The 20,732-nt window shown below is 45.9% G+C and overlaps 1 protein-coding gene across 1 annotated transcript in view; it reads right to left on the bottom strand.

Moving 5' to 3' along the window:
- Nucleotides 1-20,732, bottom strand: part of LOC310696604 (uncharacterized protein) — a 516,855-nt gene that overhangs the window by 442,928 nt on the left and 53,195 nt on the right. The window contains exon 2 of the mRNA XM_083482366.1: nucleotides 16,833-16,902. Within this exon, the coding sequence (XP_083338492.1) occupies nucleotides 16,833-16,902 (70 nt within the window). The remainder of the gene's footprint in view (nucleotides 1-16,832; nucleotides 16,903-20,732) is intronic.

Genomic DNA, 20,732 nt, shown 5'->3' with positions numbered 1-20,732 from the left:
GAGTCCTATGGCACTTTAAATGCTAACAAATATATTTATTATGGCATAGGCATCAGTGGACTAAAGCCCGGTTTCTCAGATGCATCTGACGAAATAGGTTTTAGTCCCAAAAAAACTTATACTATAATTTATTCCCAGGCCTGAGGTTGCTGCCTTCCTAAAGCTCTGCAGGTCGTGGTGTGGTTAGCATCTGGAAGAAAAACTGCTCAGGAACCACATACACAACCCCCTGGGTTCCATGAGGGTTATAAACGTAAGGAAGTTGATAAATAAAATATACTGTGGAAATACATTTGTCAGTCTTTAAGGTGACACAGGGCTCTTGCTGTAATGTATTAGCAATGCTTTTCTTCTAGATATTGTTGCAACAAAAAAATAATCTGATTGTGCTATAACTAGAGCTCATATGAATGAGCAGAGTGTACTCTGTAAATGCTAAAAGTTACAACCAGGAAATTTGGCACCTATAATCTGCTACTAGATGATACCAGGCCTAATTTCCAGAGCGTTCTAGTGACTGCACTGAAACAAAAATGTTCCATATTCAAGCCACATGATGAAAGCTACGTATTTGCAAATAGAAAATTACCTGGCCACTTTCATTTTTATTTAATCTATATTATTATTATTATTATATATGTTTATATGCCATTTTTTGTCACAAGCGACTGCAAAACAGTTCTCATAAATAATATTAATACAAATCTCAGAGCACAATTAAGGTAACAGTAAAATGTCACCAATATCAACAAGAAAACTACAAAACCAGTACTATAAAACAAAGCATACTCAAGGCTCAAAAACAGTCTAACTGTAACCATCAAAAGTTAGGAAAAAACCAAGTAAATTTCCATTGAACTCCCAAGGAGCATGTGGCCATTCAGAACTGTTCCAGACCTGGTACCAGCACGGTACTAGAGCCATTGTTCTAGAACCCGAGGTCTGCATTTGGTCCCTGGATTCCAGCTTCCCCAGTTCTGCGGTAGAACATTCAGTTAAGCTTTCTGAGGGTTATACTCAACAAAGCCTTTTTCTGTTTTCAAAAGATTAACAGCATCCTTGTCTTCAAAATATTACAACTACTTTTTTTTTAACGTCTCTGTCGCAGCAGGAGGACCTAAATCTACCCTGATAACTGTAAAAAAAAGTATATTAACTTCACCAAAGTTGCTGCTGTCTGACAGCGGTTTGGCTAGGCTATAAGTCACTGCGGAGCGTTGCTGTCAGGCTCGAGATGTACATCAGCCGACAGCTGCAAAAATAAAAGGGCCAGATGTAAAAGTTATATATTAATGTAGTCTGAAGTGGGGGGGGGGAGGAGTGGGGGGGGGGCTGGAGAGAAAGAAGCCATCCCTCAACGCTTTAAAATAAGCAGCTGTACTTAAAGTGACATCGTCAGGTGAAATACATTATGAGACGGCACCTTGACATCTACGCAGAATGAGCCCAGCGCGGCTGGGATGAAACAGTCTGCAAAAGATGTAAAATCATGAAACTGGGGAAGAAGAGACAACTATTAAGGAGGAAGAGCGGGAGATGCTGCTATCCCACACTCCTCCATAGCAAAAGTGGTTAGAACACGGGAGACTACCTTATACCGTACTTCTCATTGTATAAGACTATGTTTTATTCTATAAAAATCATGCTAAAAAGTGGGGGTTGTCTTATACATGGGTCGTGCATAGGATGGACGTTTGATTGGTTGCTGCAGAGACCGTCAGCGGCTATGGCACATGTTACTGGGTGCTGCTTCAATGGGTGGTGTTGATTGGCTGACGCTCCGGCATTTGGGCAGTCGAATGGCAGCTTCTCTTCTGCCGGCGATGCGACAGACGGGAGGCAGATATAGCGATGCATTTGGGTGAGCGATTTTTGGCAATCCCCCCTAAAAAAACAACCCAAAACCCTGGGTAATCCTCCGCACAAAAAGATCTGTGCCATCTCCCCCGCCATTTTCTTAAATTTGAGTCCCCCAAAATAGAGGTCGTCTTATACATGGGGGCGTCTTATAGATGGAAAAGTTAGTCTGACATAGAGGTTCAGACAGGGGTATTTGTCAGGAGCTCATCCTACACTCGAGTAGGACCCTGGCAGAGACACATGCCCGAATGGCATGTTCTCTCCCTCCTGGTCAATTGTTTGGGAGGTTCAAAAGCTTTCTTCTGCTCGAACATCACAGCGACTGATGCCAACAGACATCGGCACACTTAGGGATCCACAGAGTTTGGGCAGCTTGCGTAACAGAACCCAGCAACTCAGCATTTTGGCAAATCTACTTTACATATAAACACACATGGAGCACTGCAACATGGCTCCCTCTCTCTCTAGCATCAGACAGCAAAGAGAGAAAGAACAAAGGACAATAATCCAACTTCACGGAACACAGTAACACAAACATCCTGTCTCCGTTACTTCCCACTCTGTGGAGTCAAAACATATACCGTCATGTGATAGACAACAATCCCATGACTGCAATCATGGAGCAGGAATTCTAACAGTATTTCCTAGCTGTACCTGGAGATGTTGGGGATTGAACCTGGGGCATTTCTGTTCACTCAGACTCTTTAAAAACATGCTATGTTTCATAGCTTGGGCCTCTACATTCATAAATACATTCACAGAATTGCCAAAGCCAGAACAGCAATTCATTTTTGGTTCCCTTGTTTCTTTTTTGGTTTGTTGAATGAAGAATGGAGCATGGTAGGAAACAAAACAGGAAAAGGCTGGGAAAGGGTGACCTGTGACAGGATTCACAAATAGTCATTAAACCCGCCATGCACAGTAGAAAGAGAGTGAATTACCATTGTATAAGCTCTAAACCACTGAGCCTCTTGGGCTTGCCAATCAGAAGGTCAGCGGTTCGAATCCCCGTGACGGGGTGAGCTACCATTGCTTGGTCCCTGCATCTGCCAACCTAGCAGTTCGAAAGCACGTTAAAGTGCAAGTAGAGAAATAGGTACCACTCTGGCGGGAAGCTAAATGGCGTTTCCGTGCACTACTCTGGTTTGCCAGAAGCAGCTTAGTCATGCTGGCCACATGAACTGGAAGCTGTACGCCGGCTCCCTCGGCCAGTAAAGCAAGATGAGCGCCATAACCCCAGAGTCGTCTGCGAGTGGACCTAATGGTCAGGGGTCCCTTAACCTTGAAGCTCTTGGATAACAGACCGTGGCTTTGTCGCTCTGGTATCACATTCCCTCATCCTTACCCTTTTGCTCGGAACATTCTTTTGCTAAATTCTGCAGAGTAAAGTTTTCAACATTCCATTAGGTTACATGTAAGCAGCCATTAAAAAAAAAAAAAAGTTTCAACAGGCAGTCTGCAGGGAAATCCCTTTTATGTAGAAATGTTCACAGCTGTCGTCATGGAAACATGACTTTCTTCCAAGGACCAAGAAGAAAGAAATGCATTTAACAACTCGGTCCCTAATAGAATGATGCACTCTGGGTTGCATATGGAGTGCCAAGCTAACCATGAATTTTCATGTCCACACCAATGAGCCCATAGCTCTTTGCAGTGAATAAAGTCACTAGATAGATAGATAGACAGACAGACAGACAGACAGACAGACACATAGATAGATGATAGATAGATAGATGGCTAGCACAGCAGATAATCAAATATCTCTGCATGAAGAGTAAATGCAATTTTTATTAAGCATAGGCTGAAAATAGTGATAACACCTTAAGGCTGCAATCCTCTACCTGGATGTCAGGGAACTGCCATCGGAGCATCAGGTGGTGGAGGGACTCAGGGAGGAAGAAAGAGACTCAACAGCTGAAGCAGGGACCAGCAGGGGGAGGAGTGGGTCTCTGAGGGAATGCGAGCAGGAGGGAGGGCTCAGGGAAGCTTCCAGCGAGAACAGTGGGGAGGTATCTGAGTCTCCCATAGGGAGACCCACACCTCGCCGGAAACTGTCACGCCGAGAGTCCAGGAGACGCGTTTCCGTTAAGGAGCTCCTTTGCTGGAAACGCTTCCGCAGACAGCCACTGTCGGACTCTACTAGTGACTAGAGCAGACATGTCTGAGGAGCTCCGTCACACACGGAGGTTTGTGGGGTCGCACAAACTCTGAGGGAGCACGTTTTTACGCACAAGCAGCTAATCAATCCCTAACAGCAGTCCGACAGTCTCTGTACGCTGCCTGTGCAAGAGAAAGCATCATGAGCGAACCAACCGGAACCGGAGGAGCGGGGGCTGGAGCTGGTCCAAGCTTGGAAGATAGATACCGAGCGTTGGAGGTCCAACTGGCGCTGCAGACGGCGAGGCTGGAGGAGAGAAGGGCTCAGGATGCAGACAAGAAGGGGAGAGCCACTCAATTCCCCAGAAAGGTACCAGGATTGGTGCAAAAATTTGGGGGGGACCCCAAGGATTACCATGCCTTTAGGACAGAGATGCAATATGCCATTAATGTGCAGTTCGATGAGTTCCCTGATGAGGAATCGCGAGTTGCTTTCGTAATTGGGCATCTTGAGAAAGGGGCGAGAGTCTGGGTTCGACCCCTAATGGCAACGCACAATGACATACTAAAGGACACGAGGAAGTTCTTTCGTGCAATGGATATCATGTTTTCCAGCGATATTGAGGAAGGGGCGGTGCGCAGACAGCTAATGGCTTGTAAGCAGGGAAGTCGATCTGTCCGTGAGTACTGGACTGAGTTTACTATGCTGATTCACAGATTGAGTTGGGATTTATCGGCGGCACCCATTCAAATGCTATTTGAAGAAGGTCTTTCTTCGGCGGTGAAAGACGAGCTGTCACGGAGCCCCAGGGCGGAGTCTATGGATCAGCTGACCAAATCTGCGCTGACCATAGGAGCGCGGCAGGAGGCAAGAGCCTTGGAGAGGCGGGAAGGGAGAGGGGAACGTTGGAAGGAGTTCCGCATTCCAGACATTCCTGAGCCAGCTTTCCCGCCGGCAGAGCCGATGGAAATCGGAACAGCGCGCGCGCGCGCATTTTCAAAAACCAGCGAGGGGGCTAAGAAGGAGGGAAAGGTCCCCCGGAAATGCTATCTCTGCCAACAGCCAGGCCACTTTGCCAGAGTCTGCCCCCAGAGGAAGGAATGGCAAGGGATGGTGGGAGCTGTTGAGGGGGGAGAACAGGGGGGAACGGAGCAGGTAAAAGCCAACGCCTGGTTGCCACAATCGGGGCACTGCAGCCAGGCCAAAGAGCAGTGAAAGTGCCCGTGCCAGAAGCTCCTCGACCTGCTCTAGTGATTGAAGTGTCGCTAGAGCTGCAAAATGGGCACCCCCTAAAAATAAAGGCGCTATTGGACTCAGGCAGCTCCTGCAATTTTATGAGCAAGGAGTTTGCTGCTGAACACCAGATACAGACTATCCCTTTAAGCAACCCCCTGCAGGTGACCACGATTGATGGCAGGGAGTTGTTGGGAGGAGGAGTCAGCTTGCAGACTGTCCCAATGATAATGAGGGTGGCAAGGCACACAGAACTGATAGCGTTTAATGTGGCCACCCTGGGAGGCGCTCCCATTATTTTGGGAATGAGCTGGCTAGCTCTACATGATCCGCTGGTTGGCTGGCATCAAAGAGTGGTGTCCTTTGGTTCAGCACATTGCTTAGAACACTGCAAAGGGGAAAAGGGTTCAGCAGGGGCCCAAGCCACCCTAGCAGGGACTGAAGTAATGGAGAAGGTGAAGGTACCACCACAGTATGCAGATCTCAGCGACGTGTTCAGCGAGAAGGAAGCTGACCAACTACCACCTCATAGACCCTTTGATTGCCAGATCAATTTACTCCCTGGAGCACAGCTTCCCGTGGGCAAGTTGTATGCCATGTCAGACAGAGAAATGCAGGAGTTGCGAGGGTTTATTGATAAGAACCTGAAGAGAGGCTTCATCAGAGAGTCCAAAGCAGCAGGGGGTAGCCCAGTGTTTTTTGTGGACAAAAAAAACGCGGACAAGCCGAGACTTGTATGTGATTTTAGGAGGTTAAATGCAGTGACTGAACCGGTGGCTTTCCCTATGCCCAGAATTGATGATATTTTGACCAGGGTGAGGAAGGGAAATTTTTTTACAAAGCTGGATCTAAGGGGGGCGTACAACCTGATACGCATAAGGAAAGGGGATGAATGGAAAACCACCATGTTTACCCCTTTGGGGGCATTTGAATACCTCGTTATGCCATTTGGATTACAAGCAGGCTCAGCGTGTTTTCAATCTTTTATGAACCACGTACTGGGCCCTTTGCTCTACAAGAATTGCGTTGCTTTCCTAGATGATGTGTTGGTGTATTCGGAGAATGAGGAGCAACATGTGAGAGACGTCAGAGAAGTGTTGAGCAGACTGCAAGCCAACAGGCTGTGGGTCAAACTGGAGAAGTGTCGGTTCCATACCAAGGAGGTGGAATTCCTGGGGTACCGCCTGTCAGACAAGGGATTGGCCATGGATCCCGGCAAGGTACAGGCAGTGCTGGAATGGAAAACACCCAAAACCAAGAAGGATGTGCAGAGGTTCCTAGGGTTTGGAAACTTTTATCGTAAGTTCATCCGCAACTTCGCCCATCTGACGGCGCCCATCACGGACTGTCTCAGCAGTAAAAAGAAGTTTGTATGGACGGCGGAGGCGGAGCGAGCGTTTGAGGAGCTGAAAAGGGCCTTCGCCTCTGAAGAACAACTTCTGCATGTGGATTTACGAAAGAAGCTGAGGGTTGAAACAGACGCATCTGACAGAGCCATAGGGGCGGTGCTTCTTCTGCAGCCGGGGAAGGAGGAGTCAGAGTGGCGACCGTGTGCCTTCTTTTCGCGAAAGCTGAACAAATCCGAGAGGAACTACACGGTGTACGACCGAGAACTTCTTGCTATTCATGAGGCGTTCCGGAGATGGAGGCATCTGCTAGTTGGTGCACAACATAAGGTGCAAGTGTGCACGGACCATAAAAATCTAGAGTATTGGAGAACTGCGCGAGTGCTCAACCAAAGGCAGTTGAGATGGGCCCAGGAGTTCTCCAAATTTAACTTTGAGATTTGTTACGTGCCAGGCCCAGAGAATGTTAGGGCGGACGCTCTCTCACGCAAACCTGAATATTTGGTGGGGGAGGGAGCACCCGAAGAAACCCATATCATTCCAGAGGACCGCTGGGTGTGTGGGGCGACCTTGGTGGGGCAAAGGGAATTGGTAGAGGGTACGGTGCAGGATGCATACGCCCAGGACAAACTCAGGGATCTCAGGAGGGAGGAAGACAAATCCGGTGGTTTTGAGGAGAGAAACGGGGCATTGTATTATAAGGGAGCGTTATATATACCTGAAGGGGAATTGAGGGAGAAGGTACTCAAGCAGCTGCACGATAGCCCCACAGCAGGGCATTTTGGGCAACACAAGACCATGTGGCTGGTTACCAGGGAATTTTGGTGGCCCAAGGTCAGGGAAGATGTGCGGGAGTATGTGAGAGGGTGTGAACAATGCCAAAGAGCCAAGGGGGAGAGGCGGGCGCCGGCTGGTTTATTAGAACCACTGCCCACACCTGAAAGACCGTGGGAAGCAGTGGCAATAGATTTCATGACTGATCTGCCAAGGTCTAGAGGGAAAACAGCCATCATGGTTGTAGTAGACCTGTTAACTAAAATGGCCCACTTTATAGCCTGCTCACATGCGGTCACAGCCGAAGAAACAGCCAAATTGTTTGTAGAGAATGTGTTTCGGTTGCATGGCGCCCCCTTGAGGGTGGTTTCAGACCGAGGGAAACAATTTACTTCCAGGTTCTGGAGGAAGCTCATGAGCTTACTGCATGTAGAGGTTAATTTTTCAACGGCCCGTCATCCAGAAACCAACGGGCAGGCGGAAAGAGCAAATGGGGTTCTCCAACAATATTTGAGGTGTTATGTTAATGACAGAGAGAATGATTGGGTGGAGAAGCTGGCGTTGGCAGAATTTGCCTACAACAATGCAGAGAACGTGTCCACGGGGATGAGCCCCTTTTTGGCTAATCACGGGTGCCATCCCAGAGCCTTCCCAGGGGGGGAGGGGGAGAACTGGAGCGTTCCAGCTGCAGAACAGTTCGTTGAAGAAATGGAAGCGATCCATCGCCAGCTCCAACTCAACTTAAACAGGGCTAAGGAGGAATATAAGAGGCAGGCAGACAAAAACCGAAGGGAAGGTGAAAGCATCAGGGTGGGGGACCAGGTGTGGCTGTCAACCCAAGGGTTGCCGTTCAAAGGAGGTTGTAAGAAATTAAGACCCAAAAGGCTGGGTCCGTTTGAAGTCATGCAGCAGGTCAATCCAGTGGCTTTCAGGCTCCGGTTACCGAACCACATGAAGCTGCACCCAGTTTTTCACAGGTCGTTGCTGTCACCGTATAGAGGAGACAGTGAAGGGAGGGTCACTAGGGGACCAGCAATGGAGGAGAAGGAACACAGCTACCATGTAGCGGAGATCCTCGATTCCAGGTGGAAGGGAGATCAAGTAGAGTATTTGGTAATGTGGGAAGGGGAACCGGAGTCGGAAAACACCTGGGTTAGGGCAGAGGATGTCAATGACGAAGTTTTAATAGAGACTTTTCATCAGAGGTTCCCACGTAAACCTCAGCCTGTAGCGAGGTTCCGAAGGGAATACTTTGCCACCACCGACGAGGAAGAGGAGTTGGAGGGGTTCCCAGATTCTGAAGAGGAAGAGGATTCAGCGAGCCAGGACGACGATCGATGGAGGGAATTGTTCGAGACGTCGGAAGATGAGGAAGATTCGTTTCGGGGTTTTAGCCCTTCACCTCCCAGGGGAGAGGAAATGGGAGGGGGTGAGGGGGGCCCTGGAGGGGAGGTGGATGTCAGGGAACTGCCAACGGAGCATCAGGTGGTGGAGGGACTCAGGGAGGAAGAAAGAGACTCAACAGCTGAAGCAGGGACCAGCAGGGGGAGGAGTGGGTCTCTGAGGGAATGCGAGCAGGAGGGAGGGCTCAGGGAAGCTTCCAGCGAGAACAGTGGGGAGGTATCTGAGTCTCCCATAGGGAGACCCACACCTCGCCGGAAACTGTCACGCCGAGAGTCCAGGAGACGCGTTTCCGTTAAGGAGCTCCTTTGCTGGAAACGCTTCCGCAGACAGCCACTGTCGGACTCTACTAGTGACTAGAGCAGACATGTCTGAGGAGCTCCGTCACACACGGAGGTTTGTGGGGTCGCACAAACTCTGAGGGAGCACGTTTTTACGCACAAGCAGCTAATCAATCCCTAACACTATACCTAGTTGTTGGCATCTATCTATCTCGGGAGACAATGGAGGAGTGCACCTTTGGGGGTGAAGTCAAACTGCAGGAAGTTTGCAGGGCCTACTGTGGCTGTGATATGGGAGAGACATGTTTTGTTGCAGCTGAGGCAGATGAAGCTCTCCTCTTGCAGTGTTGGGAACAAGGATCCGTGCCACAAGACATTCTCCAACATTCTCCGTGCCACAACTCCAACATTCTTGACCACAAGAACAAAGGCAGCCACCTTGGCTGTAACAACTACCGTGGGATCTCACTTCTGAGTACTGTGGGGAAAGCCTTCGTTCAGCAGATTACCCGAAGGTCTTAGGGAAAAGCCCACTTAAATCGTAATGGGCATTAATTTATTCATTTCAAAATCTAGTAAGTTAGTCCTGGTGCATTTGGGAGCCACCCTACTCACCCTGCTGAGTGGGCCCTGGACTTTTGCACAAAATACCTGCTCTGATTGAACACTGTCATGAAATCAATGGGCCTTTAAAGCCCCATGTGGTCTCTTTCACTTCGTATAAATACTCAGAATCACAGAGTTAACCTTTTTGTACTGAAAACCAGTTGCTCTTGGGCTGTGCTTTAAACCCAGTCAGTATTTGTATTTTGTTTCTTGCAGATTGCTTCACAGATAATCACAGCACATACTTACCATACAAAGTTATATTGGTTCTGTACCACTCATGGCATTCCCCTGGGAATGCTGCTTTGGCGAAGGTGCAAATAATACTGTTGGAAAAAAACAGACAAATATTTCCCATGCAAGAAGGAATGTGTATTTAAGTCTGTGTTGTAGACAATAGATCAGCATGGGCAACAGTAGCTGCTCCTATCCTCTCAGTAATGGAATGAAGGGAAGGTTGTGAGAGTTGATCAATGTCTCAGTGGGATGTGAGATGCTTGGAATAGATTCATTTTCATCAGCAAACTTAAGCAGATCTGAAAAGCTCTTATATCAAAGCCTGCTAGGCAACAAAGCAAAAGGAATCAAGAGGCTAATAAGAGGCATCAAAGTAGCAGTCTAGCAACACCTGCTTTTGTTTCATGAGTTTGGTTCTGGGGAAAACACATGCCACCTCTGAGTTACAAGTATATGTGCAGAATACTACATATAAAGCTGTTGTGGGTACTGTGCCAAGGGAGAAAAGCACAGCTCTGGACATGTCAAACCTGCCTGAGGTAGGAATATTGAATTTCAGCAACAACATGCTTCCTTTATGTACCTTAAGCCTGACGAGAGCTTGAACTGTGTCAGGTGATCAGTGGCTTTATGCTGGAGGGTTAAAAACTTAGCAGTTTGCTGAGAGTTAGAAAACAGCTGTATCTTATCTATGCACCACAGCCTTTCCCCCCAGAGGCTTCTGTGCAACTCTAGAAAGCCAGATGTAAAGTGCCCAGCCAAATGTGCCTTAATAATAATAATAATAATAATAATTTTTTATTTATATCCCGCCCTCCCCAGCCGTAGCTGGGCTCAGGGCGGCTAACAACAATAAAATAATACTACATTCTAAAATCATTTCATTATAAAATTAATTAAGCGGACCTGTTAAGGATAATGATTTCATTTACTGAAATGGGCTGTTACTGGAATAACAGTCACAACAGAATGGGATGCCTCTCTCATGTCACTCGCAGTCAGCCAGTCACATGAGAGCTACTGCCAGAGGGGGGAAAAACACTATGTTAACACAGTAAAACATTCTCGTGTAATTTTAACATTATATTCAATCCTCAAATCCTAATGTCATTATTTATTTTTCTTTTTCATGCAAAAAGTCCACGAGAGGATTCTAATAAACACGTGGCCTAACTCAGTATAAAAGGGACGCGGGTGGCGCTGTGGGTTAAACCACTGAGCCTAGGGCTTGCCGATCAGAAGGTCGGCGGTTTGAATCTCCGCAACAGGGTGAGCTCCCGTTGCTTTGTCCCTGCTCCTGCCAACCTAGCAGTTCGAAAGCACATCAAAGTGCAAGTAGATAAATAGGTACTGCTCCGGCAGGAAGGTAAATGGCATTTCCGTGCACTGCTCTGGTTTGCCAGAAGCGGCTTAGTCATGCTGGCCACATGACCCGGAAGCTGTACGCTGGCTCCCTTGGCCAATAAAGCGAGATGAGCGCCGCAACCCCAGAGTCAGTCACGACTGGACCTAATGGTCAGGGGTCCCTTTACGTTTACCTTTAACTCAGTATAAAGAAGTTTCTTACATTCTTATGATACTGTGGCATCGTTGCGTAATCACCACAGTTTTCTCAGCTTGCTGGTTTGGACTGCCTGTGAAATTTACTTCCAGCCTTTGGACTCTGCCTGGAAAAGTGAAGATAGCTGTGCTGGCTTTGTTGTTTCAAAGCATTTGCTGTCATGTTCACAACTTGAACTGTCCTGTACAATATGTTTCCTTTTCTACCATGTCTCTCTTAGTCCTTCAATCTCCCAAAGAGCATAGAGGGAAGCAAAGAGCAGGCTGGTGAGATCACAACACTCCATTTTTGCAGCTGTGTGCAGACAACCACAACAGAAAGCTAGTTGTTCAGCTGGTCGCTCTAATGAAAACAGCACAAGCAGTGCTTTGAATATAGAAGTTTAATATTTTGTTCGTACTTTGTAAGACAAGTTCATCACCAGCATTTAGGTAATACCCCAATCTCAGAGCAGCGCAAGATTGCAGGGGTTTCAGGCACACACCCAGGGATCGTGTTTCCTTTTGGAAATGAGGCACAGTGGGAGCTGGTGTCTTTAGGATATATAGATTATTCTTCTTTGGAGATCACTCGTAGCTGAGTAATATTGCTTTCCATAAACACAGTTTTAACAATGAGTCCGTAAGTGACTGTGGAGGCCAATTCTGGACCCACACAGCCTTCCACAGTGGGGACATTAGTTTCAAGGTGGGAGTTGATCATGGTGTGGATTTGCCAAGCGTTCCTTCCTCTTAGCACGTTTCTCCCTTGCGTCCTGAGTTCGAGTGTCTTCAAAGCCCATGACACCTTTGGTAAAGGCTGTTCTCCAACTGGAGCGCTTGCAGGCAAGTGTTTCCCAATTGTTGGTGTTTATACTACATTTTTTTAGATTTCCCTTGAAACAGTTTTTGAACCTCTTTTGTTGACCACTAGCATTACGCTTTCCATTTTTAAGTTCGGAATAGAGTAGTTGCTTTGGAAGGCATCCGCACAACATGACCAGTCCAACGAAGTTGATGTTGAAGAATCATTGCTTTGACACTGGTGATCTTTGCTTAACCCAGTAGACTGGTATTAGTTCGCCTGTCTTCCCAAGTGATGTGTAAAATTTTCTGGAGACACTGTTGATGGAATCTTTCGGGGAGTTGGAGGTGGCGATTATAAGTGGTCCATGTTTCACAAGCATATAGTATGGTTGGCAGTACAATAGCTTTGTAAACAAATATAGATTACAGTGGCACCTCAGGTTAAGAACTTAATTCGTTCTGGAGGTCTGTTCTTAACCTGAAACTGTTCTTAACCTGAGGTACCACTTTAGCTAATGGGGCCTCCCACTGCTGCCGCACCACCGCCCCCGATTTCTGTTCTCATCCTGAAGCAAAGTTCTTAACCCGAGGTACTATTTCTGGGTTAGCGGAGTCTGTAACCTGAAGCATCTGCAACCCGAGGTAAAGGTAAAGGGACTCCTGACCATTGGGTCTAGTCGTGGACAACTCTGGGGTTGTGGCGCTCATTTCGCTTTATTGGCCGAGGGAGCCGGCGTACAGCTTCCAGGTCATGTGGGTAGCATGACTAAGCTGCTTCTGGCAAACCAGAGCAGTGCACGGAAATGCCATTTATCTTCCCGCCGGAGCGGTACCTATTTATCTACTTGCACTTTGACATGCTTTCGAACTCCTAGGTTGGCAGGAGCAGGGACCGAGAAATGGGAGCTCACCCTGCCGCTGGGATTCGAACCACCGACCTTCTGATCGGCAAGTCCTAGGCTCTGTGGTTTAACCCACAGCACCACCTGTGTCCCGTAACCCGAGGTACCACTGTATTAATACATATATGAAGCCTGAACCTACGATGGAGGGCTTCACAGCATCAACACCCCAAAAGGGTCTTGCTTCTCCTGTAGCCGCAGCCTCAGACTAGCCTAGACACAGATATTTACTTTGGGCCAGATTGGATGATATTCCCGTTCTGTTCTGGCCCACTGTGTAGATTGGGTGGGGGGCAAATGCACCTGCCACCAATTGCTCATCCTACATATCTGCATCTGCTCACACGGAGGCAACACATGAGAACACAATCTGTGAATGAAGTGAGCATAGTGCTATGGCACTCGCGTCCTGCTTGAGAGTTTCCCATAGACATCTGGTTGGCCTCTGAGAGAATAGATTGTTAGACTATATGGACCCTTCGCCTGATCCAGCAGGCACTTCTTAATTATCCAACTATAAGAATACACTTTATCTTAATAGTTTGATAGCTTATGATGTTAGTTTCTGTTCTTATCACTGTGCAGCTGCTGGGAGTCACAGGACTCTGTTTACATTATACAGAGTCCAGAGACTATTGGAAGTCTCACGGGAGGGGAGACAGGATGTGACGTTACTGGTTTCCTGTTTCCTTTGTTCCTTTGTTCAGTTGTTCTCTGCTTTCATAGAGAGAGGATGTCTTTTCTGTTCTGCGTAGTTTAGAAATAAAACTCTTTAAAATGTAGCCATAAATCTCATCACTTCCGCATGCTGTTTTGATGCTCTGCTGGGAGGACATGGAGGCCTTGGAGCCTCATCAAAGGCTCGAGATCGGTAAACACGTCGGGAGGTGATTCTGAAGGCTAGGGAAGAAAATGAGCTTCATCAGCTTGGCCAAGCGGAGATCCCGATATACTTTGCGGCACTGAAAGGCCAAAAGTTGATAGAATCATAGAAATGTACAGTTGGAAGGGACCTCAGGGGCCATCTGGGGTCCAACACCATACAATGCAGGGATCTTTTACCCAACGTGGACCTCGAATCCACGACCCTGAGGTTCAGTCTCATGCTCTACCAAAACGTAATTTGTCTTAAACTACAAAGTATTGAGATGAAATTAGAAGTACAAACAGCGAAGGCCTTGTTCATATTTGTGACCTGCTTATACATACATATACCTTGTCTCAGCTGAAGTATGAACCCAGGTACTTTGAAGCACACTAGGTTCAGTAATACAAAAACCAGCAGGGACCAAATTGCTTTGTGGATTGAAAATCAATTAGGTAATTCTACAGGAGTAACTATATATAGACGAAATTATGGGATATAAGATTCCCGCTGATCTTCTATGAATTCTTTTGAACGACCTACATTCTGAAGACACCAATCTAGAAATGATTAACTTCTTGATGGCAGCTAAGATTACAACTGCATTACACGGAGAAAAAAATTATGTCACCATTATCTGTTGGGTTCAGTCTACTATTGGATGTGAACATTGTGTCTAACCTAAGAGACATGCATTTGAAAATTGCTTTGAGGAAAGTTGGTCCACATTTCTTAGGCTCTGCATAAATTCCAGGATGACATCAGAACCCATAATTAAAATACATAGTAAACCAACTACATTAAAACATCCGTAATTAAAATATACAATGAACAAGCCAATTCAAATAGTTTAACAGCTAAAACAACAATCAAAGCAGAAAATCAGGATGGGCACACAGAGAGGAGGGAAGAGAGGAAATAAGCACAGTGGAGACTGCAGGATGTATGGTCTGTTTACACAGATATATAACCTGCACCTATGGTGGAGGGGTTCATAGCATTAACACACCAAGGGGGTCTTGCTTCTCCCATAGCCACAGCCTTGGATTCAAGCAAAAATCAGCCCTGGCTGTCTGACCCTTGGCTTGCTGCTTTGTCTTCTCTCTTCCATCACATGCAACACTGCCCTTTTGTCTTCCTAAGACAGTTGGAGGAGGGAGGCAAACCCATTTGCCTTCTGGCTCAAAGTCTCTCCCTTTGTTTTCTTAAAGACCCATCTTTAGCTGGCTGCTACAAGGCTGGCCTGGCTATTCCAGGAATTGAATGCATGCTGGACCCAGGAATTAGAAGGGGGCCCAGGCATATAGGCTAGTCCCCCTCGCAAAAAGCCTCTCAACAATATGATGTGGGGCAGTGGGTTTCCTGCTGCTGCTCTGTTAGTTTATATGCTGTTTTATGCTCAGAGTGCTGTGGTGACAGCCATCACTGAGCTGCATATCATTAATAAACTCAAATATTGCAGAAATATCTGGCATCATCAGTGCTCTCTCCTCCAAGGAAACCAAACTCAAGGAAGTGCTACCTTAGTATATAAAAAGCAGAGACATCACCTTGCCAACAAAGGTCTGTATAGTTAAAACTATGGTTTTCCCAGTAGTGATGTATGGAAGTGAGAGCTGGACCATAAAGAAGGCTGATCGCTGAAAGAATTGATGCTTTTGAATTATGGTGCTGGAGAAGACACTTGAGAGTCCTATGGACTGCAAGAAGATCAAACCTCTCCATTCTTAAGGAAATCAGCCCTGAGTGCTCACTGGAAGGACAGATCGTGAAGTTGAGGCTCCAATACTTTGGCCACCTCATGAGAAGAGAAGACTTCCTGGAAAAGACCCTGATGTTGGGAAAGATGGAGGGCACAAGGAGAAGGGGATGACAGAGGACGAGATGGTTGGATAGTGTTCTCGAAGCTACCAGCATGAGTTTGACCAAACTGCGGGAGGCAGTGGAAGACAGGAGTGCCTGGCGTGCTCTGGTCCATCGGGTCACGAAGAGCCAGACACAACTAAATGACTAAACAACAACAAAGAATATGTTATTGTTTGGGAGAAGTGGGGCGCATTGAGTATTAATGTGCATTTATGGCAAATTGCCTTCTGTGAACATGTGTACCCATGGCCAGTGGTGTAGTGTGGAGGAGGGGGCGCACAGGGACGGTTGCCCGGGGTGCAAAATTACTAGAGGTGCTGCCTCAGTACATCTGTGCACTTCTCCATGCGAACCAGGAAGTTACCTCTCCAGACAACTAACGGATCTTATTTTCTTCTCTCTGCGGCTGCAATTTCCTGGGTGATGCAGATGCCATTAGGCAGTTTAATGCACATGCGTACTCCATCTGTTTCCCTCCCTCCCACTCTGCCTCCACGTGGCCCTGGGCACTGGCAACCCATGCTACGCCACTGCCTTTGGGCAAATTGTTTTCAAGGTTTTGAGCTCTGTTTTCTGTGAAGCCTTACATCACAACAGTGTTTCTATAACCGCAAAGTGTAACCTCCTGAACCAGTTACTGGAAACAGACATGACTTCATTAGTTAGTACATGGATATGCTTTCATCATTAAACATAAAACATAAAATGCAACTCTCCTTATCTTCCACATTAGTTACAGTTGTAAGAATAAATTACGCCTGTTTGAGGATGCAACATTATAATCATCCTCCCTAATTGGTTTTGGTGGCTTCAACACGGTCTGCCATTCTTTTTCCACCAGCAGTAAATAGTTCTCTATTGAGCAGTGTAGACCACTTATTACTTATTTCCTAAGTGAATTATGGTCTGGTCTGCAGCGCTGTAAATAGCTCAGCAAAATTATATTTATTGTCTGCAGTCTAGTTTGAATGTCTGTACATTCTTTCAACAATATTATATTAAAAAATGTTGAAATACCTGGAACTGGTCATTTCGCTTGCTGTGGAGCTTCTTGTGGTGTTCCTGGAAGGCCAAATAGATTGTGGTCCTGTTTTAGCAAAACACTTAACAGAGATTAAATGAAACAAATGATCTCTGTAGATCATGCTGTTTTAGCAAATTTATTTTTATTTAAAGTATCTGATTTCTGCTGCAAACACAAGGTATCCCACCATGCTAATCTAGAATACCCCCCCTCAAATACCCATATAGAATCTCTCTCTCTCTGCAAAATACAGGGTGATATTCAACATTAGTCAGTGATTAATCCAATGATTTCATTCTGTTTATTTTAGTCATCCCATATCACAGTATAATGCACCCAGCTGATCACGTCAGCCAGGCATTACTTTATTGCTGAAACACCCTCTCCGATTGGAAGGACTGTAAAAACTAAAGGCCATCTATTTAACCCAACATGTTCTGGAAGGTTGTTTCATAGCTTGGGGGTAGTCCTGGCTGTTACAGAATTCCCTTCATGTAATTAAGATTTTTCTGAACAGAGTTCTACTGTAAGCCAGGGGTGGGAAACTTGTGCTCTCTAGAGATGTTACTATACGACTCCCCTGATCACTGAATATGCTTGTTGGGGCTAATGGGAGTTGGCTTCCAACAACATTTTTTTTTTTAATAAGATATTTATTGAAATTTTCAGAAAGTAAAAACAGACAAAAAAGAAAAAAAATACGAAAAAGAAAAGAAAACAGATAAAAATAGTTTTTAAAAAATCCACTAATCCACTCATCACATATATTTCATTAACTTATTTCCCGGACCTCCTCACGGCTTCCAACAACGTTTGGTTCCCATCCCTGCTGTAAGCAGTCAATACAATGCTTGATAATAATTCATTCTCAGGAATGGTAAGGATAACCTGCAGTGATGTGAACTTCATGACATCAAAGCTGGGGCCATCATTACAGTGGTACCGCCCGTTAAGAACTTAATTCATTCTGGAGGTCCGTTCTTAACTTGAAACTATTCTTAACCTAAGGTATCACTTTAGCTAATGGGGCCTCCTGCTGCTGCCACACTGCCAGCGAGTGATTTTTGTTCTCATCCTGAAGCAAAGTTCTTAACCCAAGGTACTACTTCTGGGTTAGTAGAGTCTGTAACCTGAAGCGTCTGTAACCTGAAGTGTCTGTAACCCGAGATATCACTGTATTTTTATTCTATCACATTTCAAACACCTGTAAAAACATCAAAGCAGCATACAAACTCAACAGTTTAAAACAGAAGATCTAAAAAGGATGGGCAGATAAAAAAGAACTTTGCCTAGTACCAGAAGGCAACCAGAGTTGGAACAAGGCAAACCTCCCTAGAAAGGACTGTCCAAAGACAGGGTAGCTGTGCTGAAATGACCCTCTCTCAGATCACAGAGCTACAGTTCCAAACACCCTTAGCACCCTACAGCTCCTACAAGTCATTGGGGGGGGGGGGAAGCCATGATAGTTTAAGCAGTATAAAAGTGCTTTAAATGTTAAGCCTCAGTGAACAAACTCACAGGAATCCATAAAATGAAGGGGAATGAAGTTTGCAGTACTCAGGTATTTGGAGTACAGAGACTAGGATCTTCCAGGTGAGTTACAGGTGGATATTTCCAGCAATACACAGGATTCCAGTGCTTGTGTTGACTTGCTAGTCACTGGGACATGTAGGAAGTCTGTAATTACGGTATAGATACAATACTGTATACAACATACTGTATCATTTATAATGTGCAACTTTAAAACTTAATGCTTCCCTCCTTTACATAGAAAAGAAATCAGTATATTTGATGATTGATTATCATGATTCAGTTTTCGGTATAGGCGGTTAGCATGTTTCTATTAAATCTAGATTTCCTTTGAAACCAGGTTATTTCTTACAAAACGTTTCTTTCAAATCTGTTTTTTTGAAAACCAATAACTTCATTTCTAGCCATCCCGGGTAGCACCTCGAACACTTTCAGTCCATTATAGCTTGATTAATCACGTTGCTTCTTTTCAGGCAGCAATTCTGTTCCCATTCATTACTCCCCTCTCCTTTTTTTTGGTGCTCATTACTTTAGTATTTGCTTTCTGCAGAAATGAAACGGGCTTCTGCTCCACTCAGGTCACTTAATTACAGCAAGCACACTCACCCCCCCAAGAAGGTGAACTTTTTGCTGAATCGTGGAATTATGATCAGCTCGAAATGACTCTCAAGCACAGCCCATGATAAAACCTGCTCTCAGACCTCTCTTGCTTTCTTGAATGCCAGCACATCTTTGAACATTTGTTATTTAGTCGTTTCCAACTCTTCATGACCCCATGGACCAGAGCACGCCAGGCACTCCTGTCTTCCACTGCCTCCCGCAGTTTGGTCAGACTCATGCTGGCAGCTTCGAGAACACTGTCCCACCATCTCATCCTCTGTCTTCCCCTTCTCCTTGTGTCCTAAATCTATCCCAACATCAGGGTCTTTTCCAGGGAGTCTTCTCTTCTCATGAGGTGGCCAAAGTATTGGAGCCTCAGCTTCATGATCTGTCCTTCCAGTGAGCACTCAGGGCTGATTTCCTTAAGAAATAATGCGTTTGATCTTCTTGCAGTCCATGGGACTCTCAAGAGTCTCCTCCAGCACCATAATTCAAAAGCATCAATTCTTTGGCGAACAGCCTTCTTTATGGTCCAGCTCTCACTTCCATACATCACTACTGGGAAAACCATAGCTTTCATCAAAGCTTCTATCTATTAATTGTTCAAGTTTAAGAGCTCTCCTGGCACTCCTGCACATTTAAAAAATAAATAAAAAACCAACACTCTTTTATACCAGGAGTGGAAAAAGCTTATCAACCTGAGGGCCACATTCCCTTGTGGGGGACTTTCTGGGGGCCAGAGGCAGAAGTGAGTAGTAGAGCAATAGATTATAATTGGTACATTACCATTGTGCAGTAAGCTGCATTGCATCCATGCAAAAGCAGGTACACTGCCACCGAGCTCTTATATATTTATTTATTGCCTTTTTATTTCACCTTTCCTCTAAGGAGCTCCTTTTATCTTCACAACAACCCTGTGAGTTAGGTTAGGCTGAGAGTGAGTGACTGGCCCAAGGTCACTCAGTGATCTGCATAGCTCAGTGGAGATCTGGAACCTGGTTTCCCAGGTCCTAGTAATAATAATAATAATTTTATTATTTATACCAGGGGTCAGCAAACTTTTTCAGCAGGGAGCCAGTCCACTGTCCCTCAGACCTTGTGGGGAGCTGGACTATATATTTTTGGGCAGAAATGAACGAATTCCTAAGCCTCACAAATAACCCAGAGATGCATTTTAAATAAAAGGACACATTCTACTCATGTAAAAAACACACTGATTCCTGGACCATCCGCACCGGATTTAGAAGGTGATTGGGCTGGATCTGGCCCCCAGGCCTTAGTTTGCCTACCCATGATTTATACCCTATCCATCTGGCTGGGTTTCCCCAGCCACTCTGGGTGGTTCCCAACACATATAGAAACATAATATAACATCAAACATTAAAAGACTCCCAATACAGGGCTGCCTTCAGATATTTTCTTAAAGTCAGATAATTGTTCATTTCCTTGACATCTGATGGGAGGGCGCTCCACAGGGAGGGAGCCACTGCTGAGAAGGCCCTCTGCCTGGTTCCCTGTAACTTCTCGCAGTGAGGGAACTGCCAGAAGGCCCTCGGAGTCTCGGAGCTGGACCTCAGTGTCCAGGCTGAATGTTGGGGGTGTAGGCATTTACAGGGCTGAGGCTTTTAGGGATTTAAAGGTCAGCACCGACACTTTGAATTGTGCTCAGAAACAAACTGTGCTTGGAATTGTAAAAGGTAAAGGGACCCCTGAATATTAGGTCCAGTCACGGACGACTCTTGGATTGCAGCGCTCATCTTGCT

This window comes from Podarcis liolepis (assembly GCF_965112155.1).
Source record: "Podarcis liolepis genome assembly, chromosome: 17".
Lineage (NCBI taxonomy): Eukaryota > Metazoa > Chordata > Lepidosauria > Squamata > Lacertidae > Podarcis > Podarcis liolepis.
This window is presented reverse-complemented; position numbering and strand designations above follow the sequence as displayed.